This window comes from Fulmarus glacialis, unplaced genomic scaffold, assembly GCF_000690835.1.
Source record: "Fulmarus glacialis isolate BGI_N327 unplaced genomic scaffold, ASM69083v1 scaffold13710, whole genome shotgun sequence".
Classification (NCBI taxonomy): Eukaryota; Metazoa; Chordata; class Aves; order Procellariiformes; family Procellariidae; genus Fulmarus; species Fulmarus glacialis.
Genome location: NW_009188409.1, coordinates 1 through 15,308, shown reverse-complemented (window position 1 = coordinate 15,308; position 15,308 = coordinate 1). Strand labels below are relative to the sequence as shown.

The following is a 15,308-nucleotide window of genomic DNA, read 5'->3' as shown; positions in this document are numbered from 1 at the left end:
AAGTTTTCCCAGTTCCAACAGTTGTGCCTGCGATTGCTCAGAGGGGTCAGTGGGTTTTGGGAAGTAACCATGATGAGAACGTGGAGCCAACAGCTCATTCCTCTACCTGGCTACACACGATTTTCACTATTTTAAGTGCTGCTGATGGGTTGAGCAGTCCAACTCCTGTTTTATAGCTGTTTCAAAGTGCAACTTGTACCCCGCGTGCGTTTCATACACTGCATGTCAGCTAATCTGGAGATGACGTGTGAAGATGACTGTGAATGAATGGATTTCAAAACCAGAGGGATGGTGGGTCCTCTCATGTAATCTCTGGCAGGTAATTTCACTACATGAACCACCTAATCTAATCCATGTACCTTCTGCAGATCCACACAGGTTCTTTTTCCCCAGAGAGCTGGACTGTGTAAATTTTCCGTTACGTGGAAGAATTAGGTCTGAGGCACACAGAAGGTGCAAAAATCCATAGTTGGCATTGTGAGGAGATGAGATATGGTCTTTTCCTAGTACCATCCTATTCAGCAGCAAAAGCGATGTGAACAAATCCTTCCTTGGAAGCTTGTTTGCCTTATAATTGATTTCAAAATATAATAGTGTACTAGCCCCCCCCAGCAATTAAAGGCATTGAAATCTCATAGTGTGGTCTTCCTAGCCAGTGAGCAAAGGAAGTTTAACCGCGCTGACTGTCGGAGGGTTTTTTAACTCATTTCCTTCAGCTCCTGCTTTCAAATACGGTGCCGGGAGAGTGGGTGATGTTAGTAACGTCAAGGTGTGATCATACACAGAGGCAACAGCGGGGTCCCAGGGGCACAGAAACAGCTCGAGGCTGGTTCCTGCAGATGTTCCTGCAAATCCAGATGTGCACGGAGGGCTGAGCCGCAGCGCCAACGGCAGGACTAACAGCTCGGGCTGGTGGCTGGTAACTAGCGGTGGTCTTCTCAAAGCAACAACCTGCCACTTTGATTATTTTGCAATTTCTTTCCTTCTCCCTGACTCAGGAGGTTTGTGAGTGTTTTGAACCAACGCTATCAGGTGCTCCTTTCCAAAATGTGTTTCCCAGAGTAGACAGTGGGTGCTTTGCTAACAACCCTGACTAATATCAGATCAAAACTTGAATATTCACTCCAAAAGCCACCACTATCTTGGTCAGACCCTCCCTGCTCCAGCAAAACTGCTGTTGGGAGGTGACTCTTGAGCTTTGGGAACTGTGCCCTTGAGTAACACTTGCAAAATGGTAAATTATCGCCAGTGTAGACCTTATAGACCCTTTAGGTGAGCACTGAAATTATAAATTAACTGCTCTACAGGACATTTGAAGCCCATGTTTTAGAACAATTTGGGCTTGCAGCTAATTGGGAATGCAAATGGGAGCGAGGAGGTGGCTGAATGCCCGCATGGGGCCAGCCAAGCTGGGGCCGATGCGTGCTCGATCCAAGCCCCAGCCCTGCCTCGGCTGGACCCAGATGCTCCGGAGATGGATGCACCGTGTCCCACAGCGGGCCATCGCTGCACGCAGTGGGGTCTTCCCTTCCCAGTCCCCTGTCAGCTGCAGCTTGGCCGAGTGCCCGGATTAATCCTGCAAATCATTTAACGCCCCGTGTTGCGTATATCTGAATGTGGATACAAATCAGAGGAAGGGTTAAAGAGACTTTAAAGTGTATCCACTGAGTCTAAAGAAGCAAAAAGGCACTCAGAGGGGATGCTTTCCCATCTCACCCCTGAATAAATCCAATTTCCTCGATAAATAAAGAATATTTCTGTGGCGATTGCTTTCCACGTTCTTCTGCAGCGGATGTACTGACCTATCTGCAGCAGCATTTCTGTACTGACCATTGGGTCCAAGGCATCACTTTTGGGGCAAGAGATGGGGATTCTGGTCCCAGCAGCTTTGAGGGCTGTTGTTCTTCAGCAGGTAAGTTGAGGGCAGAGAGGAGACTTTCCCCACCTCCTCTTCTGCCTTATTACCCAGCCTAGAGTGAGCTGTTTCTCTGCTCCCTGCCTCAGTTTCTCCAGCTACAGGACAAGAATAACAGCCCTCGCCACCATCTGCAGAGTGCTCCCGGAGTCCCGGTCTGGCGTGTGAAGACTTGGGGATTTGGGTTCGCAGAGGATTTGTTTGATCTAGAAATAGCAGGGTTAGAAAATTCCATCTGCCTGCTCTCGAGAGCCCTCAACAGCGGAAGAATTTCGCTGGATCTCGAGCCTCGGACCGCGCTCCTACCTCCAGGGGCAGCGTGAAGGCGAGGGCTGAGCAAACCAGCGCTGTTTGGCTCCCGTCCTAAGAAGCAGCGTGAGCAAAATCACATTCCAGAAAGGCTCAACGTGGAGAACAGAGCAAGGCACATTTCCCTTCTTGCTCCTGCGTGGGGCTGTGCCCATGGCTGATGCTGGTGGTCGCTCTCACCCTGCGTCTGGCACGGGCGATGGGCTCAAAGCCCAGCTTGTGCCATGGAAATCCTAGGGCATAATTTTGTGTCTCCATGTAAAAGTGGTGCAAAGCCAGGTTAGGACCAGGCTCATGTCTCATGGCACCATTTTCCCTCCTGGATCTTTACCTCCACCCAGCCATGCTCAGCCAGCATGGAGGGGTAGGTTTGGTGTCCATACTCTTTCAACGTATGGACAACAGCTCCTTTCTCTTCCTCTGTATGATCGTGAAGGACCGCGGGGGAGTAGCCTGTGCCGGGGCAGCTACTGCTGAGCCATAACACACTGCTGCCATGTGCTACCCCACGATAACTCACTTGTGTCCATGCTTATGTGTTGGCTCCTACGTCTGCCACTCTTTGCTTCTGGGTGCAGTGGTAAGCGTCAGTTCATGGGTGGGATTGGGTTTGCAGACGCCTAATTTATTGCCTGCCATCAGGTGCTTGCATGCAAACAAGGTGGGTAAGCTCCATGACGAGCCTGAGGATGCTTCAGAGGAGGGATGCAGGGGAGCAGAAAGGATGATCCCATCCTCTGCTGCTCTGGAGTGAGTGCCCTGCTGTCCCCCGCGAAGGTGCTCTTTGGGTCTGAGTGCTTTCCCTATTGCTCTCATCTCCAGGTTATCTGTCAGGGCTGCTGCCAGTCAAGCAGTAAAATTGCTGCCTGCCTTTAATGATGCCTGGGGTCATCAGGCCGTGGGGCTGAGGCCCCATTGCAAGCTAAGCTAAACACAAAATAGTTATTACAAGCTCTTCCTTCCCAGCTGTGCAGGTCTTCTAATAAATGCATGGTTTTCTCTGAAAGTTTTTCAAGGTTTATTTTTAAAACAGTCTGCATTTGATTAAACGTTTGTTTTGTTTTGTTTTGTTTTTTCAAAAGGAACTTAAAAGGGCCATCAGCCTGTAAACATAAATATTCCCATTCTTTTGCTGATTCTTTGCATTTTTCTGGGTTTGCTAATGAAAGATATTTCAGCAGTGCAAGTCTTTGTGATGTGGGCAGCATCCCCTACTCCTGCTTTCAGCTCAGGCTCTTGAGCTCATGGCGTGCAAGCAAGAGATTATCACAAATTAAGCACCTTTTTGTGCCTAGTTGGCTTCCATGGTGCCTTGCGTTCGATTTACAGTTACCCAAACCCTTCCTACAGCTGAGTAACGTCTTGAAACAGGCAACAAAGCAGGTAATGGTAAATCTAGTAGGTGCTGTGGCTTGCTGTGTTAGGAATCTGTGTGTATCTAGTACCACCAGGTATCCCTGCCTCCGATTATGGTGGTGCAGCACGTCCCCACACTGGCCACGGCTCATTCCCTGATGCTGCGGGGGTCAGCCCCATGTCACGGTCCCTCACAGGTTCTGGGGAGATAGGCTGCAGCAATGAAGGGTGCCTCTTTGAGATAAAATGACTTACTCTGTCACGGATGTGCCAATGTCACAGCCATATCACTGACTGCAGCCACAGATGTTAACTTACAGCTATGTTTTTTTCTTCCCCCTCTTCTTGCAGGTTATAACTGAGTAGCCCTTATGACCAACATGAGCTGGAGCTTTCTAACCCGCCTGCTAGAAGAGATTCACAATCACTCCACCTTCGTGGGGAAGGTCTGGCTCACCGTGCTCATCGTCTTTCGCATTGTCTTGACAGCGGTGGGAGGGGAGTCCATCTACTCCGATGAGCAGAGCAAGTTCACCTGCAATACCAAGCAGCCCGGCTGCGACAACGTCTGTTACGATGCCTTCGCGCCACTGTCACACGTCAGGTTCTGGGTCTTCCAGATCATCATGATATCCACCCCTTCGGTCATGTACCTGGGCTATGCCATCCACAGGATCGCCCGGTCGGCAGAGGAGGAGAAGAAGTTCAAGGGATTCAAGAAGAAGAAGCAGTTTGCTTTGAACTGGCAGGCAGTGCACAACATGGAGGACCCGATGGAGGCTGATGAAGAGGAGCCCATGATCTCTGATGACACAGCAGAACGCGAGAAAGCCAAAGTCAAGCCCAAGAGCAAAGAGCAACAAAAGCACGATGGGAGGAGGCGCATCCAGCAAGAAGGACTGATGAAAATCTATGTCTTCCAGCTACTTACCAGAGCTTCGTTTGAAGTTTGCTTTTTGATAGGGCAGTATTTGCTCTACGGTTTTGAGGTAGAAGCCTATTATGTCTGCAACAGAGTCCCTTGCCCTCACACGGTGGACTGCTTTGTGTCCCGGCCAACAGAGAAGACCATCTTTCTGCTGGTGATGTACGTCGTGAGCTGCCTGTGTTTACTGCTGAACATGTGTGAGATGTTTCACCTGGGGTTTGGGACCATTCGAGATGCCATTCGCAACCGGAAAATCAACAGCTTTAGGCAGCCTCCCTACAACTATGCCTACCCAAAGAACATCTCCTGCCCTCCGGAGTACAACCTGGTAGTGAAATCGGAGAAGTCCACTAAGATCCCCAACAGCTTGATGGCTCATGAGCAGAACTTGGCTAACGTCGCTCAGGAGCAGCAGTGCACCAGCCCAGATGAGAACCTCCCGGCAGACTTGTCCACCCTTCACAAACACTTGCGAGTGGCCCAGGAGCAGTTAGACATAGCGTTTCAGAGCTACAGCAGCACCCAGGCCAACACGCAACCTTCTCGAACGAGCAGTCCTGCCTCGGGTGGCACGGTGGTAGAGCAGAACAGGGCCAACACCGCCCAGGAGAAACAAGGTGCTAAACCCAAGGCCTGCTTGGAGAAAGGAAGCTCAAGTAGTAAAGATGGAAAGACGTCTGTATGGATATAGCTTCATCCAAAAGGAGAGAGGGCAGCGTAAGTCGGGTTTTTATTTTGGTTTGTTTCTGTTTTTCAGTATTGTCTTGCGTTCGTTTCACAGGGCACAGACACAATTTTTATACAGAAGTTAGGAGAGAAAAGGAGTTTCAGACCAATTTAGTGCTGTCTTCCAGTGCGTTAACAAAAGACATTTATTTCCTGTTTCCAACATGTTCTCCAGTTGGGAACCTCCAGTGAGCAACAGCAAACCCCTGGCTCCAACACCTTCGGTCACCACCGGAGCCCCAACAGAGACTGTACAATGTGCTGTGATGGGAAGCAGAGCTGCTGGTGGCTCAGGAGAGAAGTCACCCTGACAGCGAGCAGCTCCCCTCCTGCATGGCGAGGCTAGAGTGCTGTAGTCAGGCAGTGTTTAATGACTAAATGTCCTTAATCAAAATTAATTTCTGATCCCTTGATAAGAAAAGAAAACAACGGATATACTGCGTGAACCTTTACGACACGCTTACAGCTGATGTCCTGCGCTGAAGGTTTTTGTCTTTTATTCCTCTGCATCGAAGCAAAAAGCAAATATGATCAAACACTACACAGCAGGAGCGAGCAGTGACATTGCGTCATACCAGTGCCTGTGTAGCGCTTGCTACAGATGTGATGGGAATCGTTGCAGTTACAGAGTTTTTACCAAACTGCTGCTTCACATCATCAGAAAGTGCCTTTATGCAACCAGGAAAACAAAATCATAAAGGGTTTAGACTTCTTTATTTGCCGAGTATTAGTAGAGGTTGGAAGATCAGTGTTGGCAAATTTGTTTTTCTGTTTAATCAAACCCTTAAAAATAGTGGCAGATGGATCTATGCATAGTGTGTATATGATGTGTGTGTGTGTACATGTACATATATATCAGACACATATGAACATGTGTGTGTGAATATAGACATAGAGAGATATATATAAATGTAGTATCAACCCTCCGGTAATTTTACAGCCTTCCACCTCCCCTGGGAAAACCCCGCTGGTCCAGGACTATGGCTGATCTCATCCCGGAGCAGTCTTTGGGCTTCTAGCCTCCAGCCTCCTCTGGGGAACTGGCAGGTTTCACACACTTGCTTGGTGGCTTAGCAGAAGATCTGGCTTCAGTGGGGACAGGACCAGGACAATAGCAGGAAGTTTTTCACTAGTTTATGGGGAACTTTGTGAGCTTGGCTTAGTTTTAGGGTGGTTTTCATGCAGCTACAGGAGTCTGGGGGCATGTTAAAACCAAGCTGCTGGGCTCCAAGGCTCCTGCTAGTGCTGAGGACGTGCTTTGTCAGGGTGGTTTCATCCTACGTCTCTTGCACAACTGTGAGCCTGTGGCTTTTTTCCCCTCCCATAACACAAAACAGAAAGAAAATCTCATCACTGGGAGCACAGGGAGCATCTCCTGATGAATGGTAGAGGCTGAAACCAGTCATTGCCCCACTCTGCCACGACTCAGAGCGGGTCTCATCCCTGAGGTGTTCCCAAGATGCCTGTGGCTTGGCAGATGCTCTTGCAACCTCCCAAGAGTCCAATGGTTGATTCACCACTGTGGAGAACTCAAATAGGCAGAGCCTTGAAGATCAAACCTAGCGCAGAAGAAGTAAATCCTCACCAAACACAGCACTGTCCCTGTGCTGAGCTTTTCCCTCAGGGCCGTGCCAGCCACCCAAAGTCACATGCAGGTCCCCATGCCAGTATTTCTTATCCATTGGATCTACGTGACTTCTTGCTGGGCATCTTTCTCCTGTCCTTGGGATTGGTCTCTGAAAGCCTCGAGGATGCCTGTTCCTCATGCAGTCAGGCCCTTTGGCCGGTATGAAACACCTGGGTATGGCCTTCAGCGCCTGGTAACTTTGACTGAGCTGTGCCATGCCATTAAAGAACAGTGCTGGCAGCAAAAAAGTAGGTTTAAAAAGAAAGCAAAGAAACATCCTATGAGGTATCCAGCTACAAATACTCAGTATGGCTTTGCATAACAGCCTGGGGAACACTTTCAGGCTTGTTCCTGGTCCTGCTGGTTCCTGGTCCATCAGTAAAATGCCTGGAGCTCTGCCCGCTCTCACTGCTAGAGATCTTCCCCTCGAAAATGGACAACTGCATCCAGGAGGGGGATCAGTGCATCCCCCCACCAGCAATGGTCAGGAGTAACACACATCTGTCGTGTGGAGGGATGGCCTTTCTGCAGTGAATTTTGAATGAAAGGTGCAAAAAGTTCATGCCATGGTGGTGGGGAGACAAACATATTGTCTGCGCTTGTTGGTCCTTGTCCCGTGTGCGGGAACGTGTTCTCCTCCTGGGCTGGGGCTGCGCTGGGCAATGCAGAAGAGGCTGGTTGCTGATAGTGGTGCTATCATGAGGGTAAATGCGTGCAGGTTCACAGCCCAGGGCTGCTGGGGAGGAGAGCAGAGGGGCTGCTGGGTGGAAATTTGCTCCCTAGTAATTACAGCTGTCCAGGGCACAAGCTTGTCCTCCACATCGATGTGACTTCTCGTTTATCACCAGCCTTGTGTCCCATGGGAAACTGTGTATTTAAAGGCACAATCCCAAGCGAAGGATGGAAACTCTGAGGAGAGCGATGATTGGATGCTGCCTGGGTTTTTCTGATTCTTTTGAGATGAGCAGCAGTATCACAGCCCTGGATAAACTTGTCCTTCCCACGCAATTTTGGATTTCTCCTGCCCATACCAGCGACACCTCTCTCAGCCCCAGACATGGCTTGAGCATTTCTCGATGACTCAGATCAGCCCCTCGGCTCCCGCTGACCTGCAGATTCACCAGCGAGTCACCAAATGCAGGGATGGACATGTGCCTCCCTTGCTCTCCCTTCAGGAAACCATCCTAGCAAATGCCTCAATGTGGAAAAAGCGGGGGGCAGATTTTAAGCCAGAAACCCCAGAACCTGGTCACAGGGACCTGATCGACTCATTAAACCCATTTTATACAGCAGGGCTAAACGCCCTCCCCCAGCGATATAGTTGGTCGGTGCCCAATGGGAGGAGATTCTGGGCTCCATGGCTGCAGGTTTAGAGACACTTAGAGCAACAGGGCTGGAAAGGACCACGGATCTTCTCACCAACTTGCCACCATCAAAAGCTTCCTTAATGGCTAACAGGAACCCCCCTCACTGCAACCTCTGGCATCTCCTCTCCTCAGTAGACACGGAGAACCTCTCATGCCTTTAATATCTGCAGAAGCTTTTGGGTGTTTGAAGACCGTTTTCATCCTCCTCAATTCTGCTTTAAACTAACCAACTCCAGTCTCATCAACCTTTCTCCAAGGGCTGCTTTTCCAGCATGGTTTTCCTTTGTGTCTTTGAGCCACCACCAGCCAGTCCATGTCTTCCCAGCAGTGCAGCGGCACTGGCCTTTGGGCCAGCTTTCCACCCTGTTCCTCTTCATGCACCCATCCACCACCCTGGTCCTCCTCAAAACCCTATCTTCTGCAGGCATGGGGATTGCTCTTCTCTGCAGACGTGTGCTTGTATGGCCAGGATCTTCCTGCCCTCCTTCAAACTGCCTTTTTGTTTTCACACCGCAGACCCAGGGGGGTTTTGAATGATCAGTTGGTCCTGCAGCAGATTTGCAGTCTCCTCCCGGCTGGTGTTACTCTCACATTTAATATGCACACACTGTTTTCCACAGTGAGTTAATAATTGCAACATTGATGAGTACTAGAGCCAGGGCAGACTCTTGGGCGATCAATACAACCTCCTCGTTGGGCAGGAGACAGGGTAACCGCTCTCTCAGCAGTCCTTCCAGCCAGCCCCGCTCCTTAAAACACTTCCTTGCATAAAATGCTTTGCAAATGGAAGCTGATCTTGCTTTCCCATGTTTTCCAAGCATTTTGACAGGGACAGAAGCACAAGGGCACATTCCCAGCAGGACTGCTCCGGTGTTGCGGGCTGCCTGGGAGAGACGCAAAGTCACCTGCAAGGTCCCAGCCAGCCTGGAGGACGCTGCTGACTCCTCTGACCCTGGGGAGGAGGGGGGACCCCAGTTCTCCCAGATCCCATCTGAGCCACACACAGGAGCCAGCATGAGTCAGATGGCCCTAGAAATATAAAGGATTATTATTATTACATACATTGAGTTGGCTCACTTCCCCCCTTCCTCCTCCACTCCTCAGCCTCTAAAGCCTTTAGGATATTGTGTCTTTCCACCAAGTCACCACCACAAAGGTGACCGACATACATTCATGTCTCTGCAGGAGCGACTCCTTTCAGGGCAGGAGCAAAAGTCTCCTCTTTTATCGTGTCAGTTTGGGAAGGCAAAGGATAGAGAGGCAAAATAAGCATAACCACAAACAAAAAACCCATCACAACCATTACAAACTAAACCGGCGTCTCGAGGAATTTCAATTAGATGACAGGCAGCATCGGCCACAGAAGAAACGCCAGTAGTATAATTAATGCTTTGCTTTTTTTTTTACAGGTTAGTAGTGTTGTTCACACACAAGACAGTTTAGCTTTGTAGCTGAACTAATCGTAAATGCTGACTCTCTCGCTAAACTTGGTCGGATAAAGTGCCCACACTTATATTTCTATTCTTACCATTCACGGCCAGGAATGTCCCACATAAAAGCCAGATTACCTTGTTGCTTGCATTGCATTCCACTGGGAAATACTTGAACTTAACTCAAGGCCATAACCAGTCTGTGCTGTTACGAAGTTTCTGGGATTGTTATTTTTTTGTTGTTCATTTTTTTATGTACTAACTGTATTTGTACTAGAAATTTTTTGAGTATGAGGTTGAATCTGTAAGTATTTTTCAGTGTAAATGTTACATCTGGACTGTAGTTAGAATATTAAACACTGGTCAAAAGAGAAAGATACATCAGTCCAACTCTTCAACTGGCTATTCCACATCCATTACTAATAAAACGGAATAAAACTTACATTTTGTTACAGTATGTAAAGCGTGTGATGTTTCCACAAGAAGGGCGCTGAGTGTTGATGACAAGAAATTCTTCTCAATCTATTATTTGCCTGTTTTAGCCATGTAAGAGCTCTATTTTCCCAGATATGGCTATAAATCACTGCAAAATATTTTTGCCTTAAGAAGTAGTTGACCTTCTAGTTGTTTGGGATGTGTTGTCTCTCTGATGAATCACTGCCTAAAATTCCTTCAGGCACGGAGCTGAAACTGCTTAGGAAAGCCTGTACTTTCAAACGCAAGAAAACTTTGCAGAGTCTTGGAGAAACTGATGATTCAAGCCGAGCAAATGATGGGAAAGCACTTGTGAGAAAGCCTGTCTTTCCGAATGACTTGTCTTTGCTCCTCCCATTAAATGACAGGCACGTTCACTCACAACCCCTGTCCAAAGAGTTTTCAGGAAACAGATTCTGGACAGAAACTTGCATTTTTTCTGTTTCTCTGGCAGTTGTGGTGTCTTTAAAACTTCTTTGGCATGAGCAGGACCAGCTCCCACCAAGAGACAGAAAATAACAGGATCCTCTAACAAGTCCACAAGGAGGGTCAATAGTCAGAAGCACTTCAGCCTCGTAGGTCACATCCTTTGCAGTGCTACATAAAACACCCAAAAGAAAGAAAAACTTTGCTAAATAACTAGGTGTCCTTCAAACCAGCAAGGTCTGAGGAACAGGGTAAAGTTGTCCTTGCTGTTGGTACCAGACTTACTCGGACATAGAAGCACCTGTGGGTGGCTGACCTTAGCTTGATGTGGGTGCTAGCCACAGTCATGCAGAAATGAACCTTGTAGCGACTCTTCCTCGCTAGCAGCCTTCATCCCTCGCTGCCAGGCTCACTCGAGGTCTCTGTGCCCCAACCCACGGGCAGCCACGTCCTGCCCCGATGGCTCAGGCAACTGGCATCAGCGAGGAGTAAGTGAGTGAGAAGCAGCCTCATCTCTTGTACCCCGGTCACCTCCAAATTGCTGCTGCTGGAGAGCACGGTGGGGACAGTGTCCATGGAGGGAGGGCAGAGCCAGAGGGTGATGGGGCCCCTGAGTCTAATGCTCAGTAGAAGGAGGAATGGCAAAAGCAGCCTCCATCTGCCTGTATTTTGGAAACACGCAGAGCAATTGCAAAAACCCTCATTTCTTTAGAAAGCCAAGCTAAAAATACCAGTGCCTCTCCAGCGTCCCATTCTTTCTGGGATCACAAGACCCATCTTTTTCATTAGCTGCTCCACGCTGCAGACAGTATTCCTGTCAACACCACCTCACTAGCTCCTAATCACTCCCCCTAGGGAAATGCTAATAACAGTTTACCTTCATTTTCAGCCCTGCTAGCACAGAACAGACCCGTTGGTTCACAGACTCATTCCTTGCAAACTCAGCTGCCATTTTGCTTTATTTCTGCGTCCAGCTTGTTGTCCTTGCAACTTCCCCGTCTTCACTGGCCTTTGCATTGCCCAGGCCAGCCACAATCCGTGTTTTCCTCTCCAAGTGGGAAAACATGGGATATTGTCCCCGTGCCAGAAGTGCTGCTATGGTTTACCGCAGTCCCGTGTCCCAGCTGCTGGCTGCCTGCGACTGACCTCCTGGAGCACAGCTTCGGGAGTATTTAATGCGCAGGGTTAGGGTTGAATAATTGCAGCTCACGTGGGTTTATGGATGAGAGTTCGTGCTTAGCACCCCGAGAAAAAACTGGAGAAAATGAGTTTATTATACCAGCATTAACCTGCAGGGCTGGCTGCAGAGAGACAGCAGTTATCCCCACTTTATGCTAGTGCAGCTGAGTTATGGATGAATAAATGCCGAGGATGAACCCTTGCAGAGCCACGGGCTGTCCTGCTGCTGCAGCAGCCAGCAAGCCCCAAACATGGCAGGGTTTTGGGCGGTGGGAGAGCAGAGAGCGGAAAGCTGATGGAGCAAGAGGCTGCTGGCAGCTTGTGCAATTGCCCAGAGACTCGTGAGGAACAGAGAGAGAATCTCTGTCTTTTTTCACCATTTTCTTAGCTGTGAGAAGGGTTTCTGAGTTGCCCAGACACACCTGCCTGGATAAGAGATGTTCCACCGAGGGGGGATTTTGGGGGATGTCTCCTTTGGGATAGGGCTTAGCCGGGGACGTTGCGTCTTGTCACCCTGCCACCCCGTGCCGCCAGCTCTCCTTCCACAAACACCGCTAGAAATGACAAAGCTGGTGGGGGACGATTCATCAGGCGGACGTGGGTATCATGAATAAGAGGGAGCTGTAGCTTTCATGGTCTCACCGTGACGTGGAGAACCTTAGGTACAGAGGAGAGACTGATCTCCACTACCATTAGATGCCTGCACGGAACTGGTCCCCCCAGGACTACTTGGAGTCCACGGGGAGAACAGGCACTTCTCAGGTGCAGCTGATGTGACTCAGTTTACACAGAGGCTTCAGGGTGAAACGAAGCATCCTGAAAGTGTTTTTTCATCTCCATCACCTACAAAGGAGCCCAGCCCACTCGGGTGTGGATGTCCACATTTGGGTAGATTAATTCCATATAGGAGAGGCTGTTTTCCCAATGTAACTTCAGGTATTTTACACCGGAGACTCTGGCAGAAGTTGACTGAGCATCACAGAGAACTTGCTTTTCAAAATTCCCCCTGCCAACCCTACTCAGCACCAAGGCATTCTCATGCTCCTAAACTGCCTTCAAAGCATAGAGATGGAGAAGAGAACTGAGGACACAGACTCCTTTTATCATGCTTTCCTTTTCGTTCAGTTGCTGAGTTGAGACTGTGGCTTCAGAGGGCAGGAAGGAGAGGATCCGTGACCACGCCTAGGAGCTTTAAACACAGCAGACAAGTCCATGTAATGCCACGCTTGCTGCTTGAAGCACAGCAGGTCAGATGCAACCTCTGCTCCAAACACGGATACCAGCAAGGGAGATGACATTATTCAGTCCCACAGTATTAATCCTACGGGAGAGTATCAGCCAAGCGCAATACTGCTCTCAAGAGCAAAGGCAGGAGGATTTGATCCCGCTGAAGAAGGGTCCTGCTGTGCTAGTGGGGTTTAAAGTCACTGTAACTTCATCCAAACAGTGTTAAGCAATGGATGTGGAGGATGGGGAAGAATCGCCCAATGTCTGCCAAATTAATCTCACGGAAAGCTCTGGGAATCACGTTGTCCCTCCGACCAGGTTTCAGGTCCCCTATTTTTAGTTGACAGACACACACTCAGCGAGGGCTGGCACAAACCTCCCCCTGACTCTCAGCGTTGCAGGTCTTGACACACTATGGCTTTCCTCACACCATTCCCTGAGCCAATTTAATGCACTGAACTGGCAGAGTTGTATTTTCTGACCACTGAAATGTTTAAATACTACTTTATTGGCAGCATAACTCTGTGCTAAAAGAAAAGAAAACCCAGAGAAAAGTGAATAAAAGCTGTAGCAAATAAAAAAATAAAGGCTTAACCTGGCTTCCTGGTTCTTTTCCATTTTCACTCTTCTTTCAAATATGCTCTGTGAGGTTTGATATAACACGTGCGATGGTTAGGAAGCAGCACGGGCACACATCGAGACCCAGCAAAGGGCTGCTCATGGGGTGGCCACCATCTGCCTCTGCGTCTTGATGGGTGCAGCAGGCACGTGGCACAGGGCAAAGAAGAGCCAAAGCTGGATCCAGCTGCAGGTCCATGGTGCCTGTTGGACCCTGGAGTCTCAGCCCAGCTGTACTTCCAGATACGTGACTCTCCCCCTTCTGGTCCTCTAAATAGCAAATCACAGCTCCTTCTCTTGGCATGCCCCCACTTCCATGGAGAGGAAAAAAAAAACAATGGGTATCAGCTCTCTGCATCTTCAGCCCTGATTTCGAGGAAAACAGATTTCCTCAGCCCCATTTTTTACGCGCAGCTCGTGCCAGCAGCTGGGCAGAGTGCGTACGCACTCCAAGGTCACCTCGAATCACATCCGCCGCCTGTTTTTATTTCTCCATCTGCTCTGCCTGTGCAGCTGCCTGACAACCGTCGTCTCCGAGCCGGGCCAGCACTGAATTCGGGGGCGAACACGTTGCATCACTGGCCACCGCCGGCAGCGGATCCGTCCCCCCGCACACGGGGATATGTGATAAGGTTATCGCCGCCAGGGCACGCGGGGAACACCCGGTCCTGCCCAAGGACCAGCTGGCTGAACGTGCCATTTGCTGCCATCACATTTGCAGCTCCCGAAAAACGAGCCCCTTCACTCAGGGTTTTAGGTTCGGTGGGTTTGTGCCGGGACTTGGCACTGGCGCTGCCTATCCCGACGAATGCTGATGGCTCCTTTTTGCAGGGTTCATTTTGGGCCAGCCGAGCCCCCTCCCTGCAGAGCTGCACACGTGCTGGTGTTGGCAGCAGCAAGGGGCAGGATCGCCTTAAACCGACTTGCGACAACTGGAGAAAAGCAATCACAAATGACAGGCATGACTCACGGCCATTTCTTGAACTGTGGGATGAATTCCAGCGTAACGAGCTGCAGCTAAACCTGGGGCTACCAGGGCCCTTCAGAGTCCACTTCCCATAGCGCTAACGAATGTTAAAGAGGCAAGGGAACAGCACCTTCAGCTCCATGCTTTTAACATGGGGATTTTATTTCTGTGCAATGTCGCTTAGTAGAAATTCCCACTGTCAAACTCGATCGTTTATTCCAGAACAGAGCTACTGACCATTTTTCCAGGAGTGTTAAATGAGGATGGGGACAGCTGCTAAATCCTACAGAAACAGAAGTAACGGAGCATTAAAACAAGAATGGAAAACAGGAACCTTTGGAGCAGCAGCATTTTCCAGTGTGCTAGCCAAAATATCACTGGAGGAGAATGGGTACGTACCCTATCTGTCTGCGGTTTCCAGGGGATTAAAGGCTCAGCGGGGGAAGGAATGACTAAGGGGGCAGGAACGCTGCGAGCAGCCAGGAGAGCAGGGGAGAGGCAGCCTGGGCAGCCCCCGAGGACTGGCACGACAAAACCCCAGTAGGTGGGTTTGTGTTAGGCTGTTCCCTTCACCTCCTCCATGGCAGGGACCATCGTCCCCAGGCCTGGCAGGGGGATCCGGGGACCAGAGGGGTGCTGCTGTCCCTCCGTGAAGCGGGAGGGCAGGGCTGGGGGAACCGCGGACCAGCTCTGCGATCGCGCCCTGCCCCATGGCTGCCGGGCCCCGGAGGGACGGGCGGGAGAGGGGCGGAGCTCGCC

General features: G+C 49.9%; 1 protein-coding gene across 1 annotated transcript; it reads left to right on the top strand.

The window, feature by feature from the left end:
• Nucleotides 1-3,937: 3,937 nt before the first annotated feature.
• Nucleotides 3,938-5,199, top strand: LOC104069533 (gap junction gamma-1 protein-like). The gene has a single exon (XM_009578553.1). The coding sequence runs from the start codon at nt 3,952-3,954 to the stop codon at nt 5,197-5,199; it is 1,248 nt and encodes a 415-aa protein (XP_009576848.1). The 5' UTR covers nt 3,938-3,951.
• Nucleotides 5,200-15,308: the final 10,109 nt, after the last annotated feature.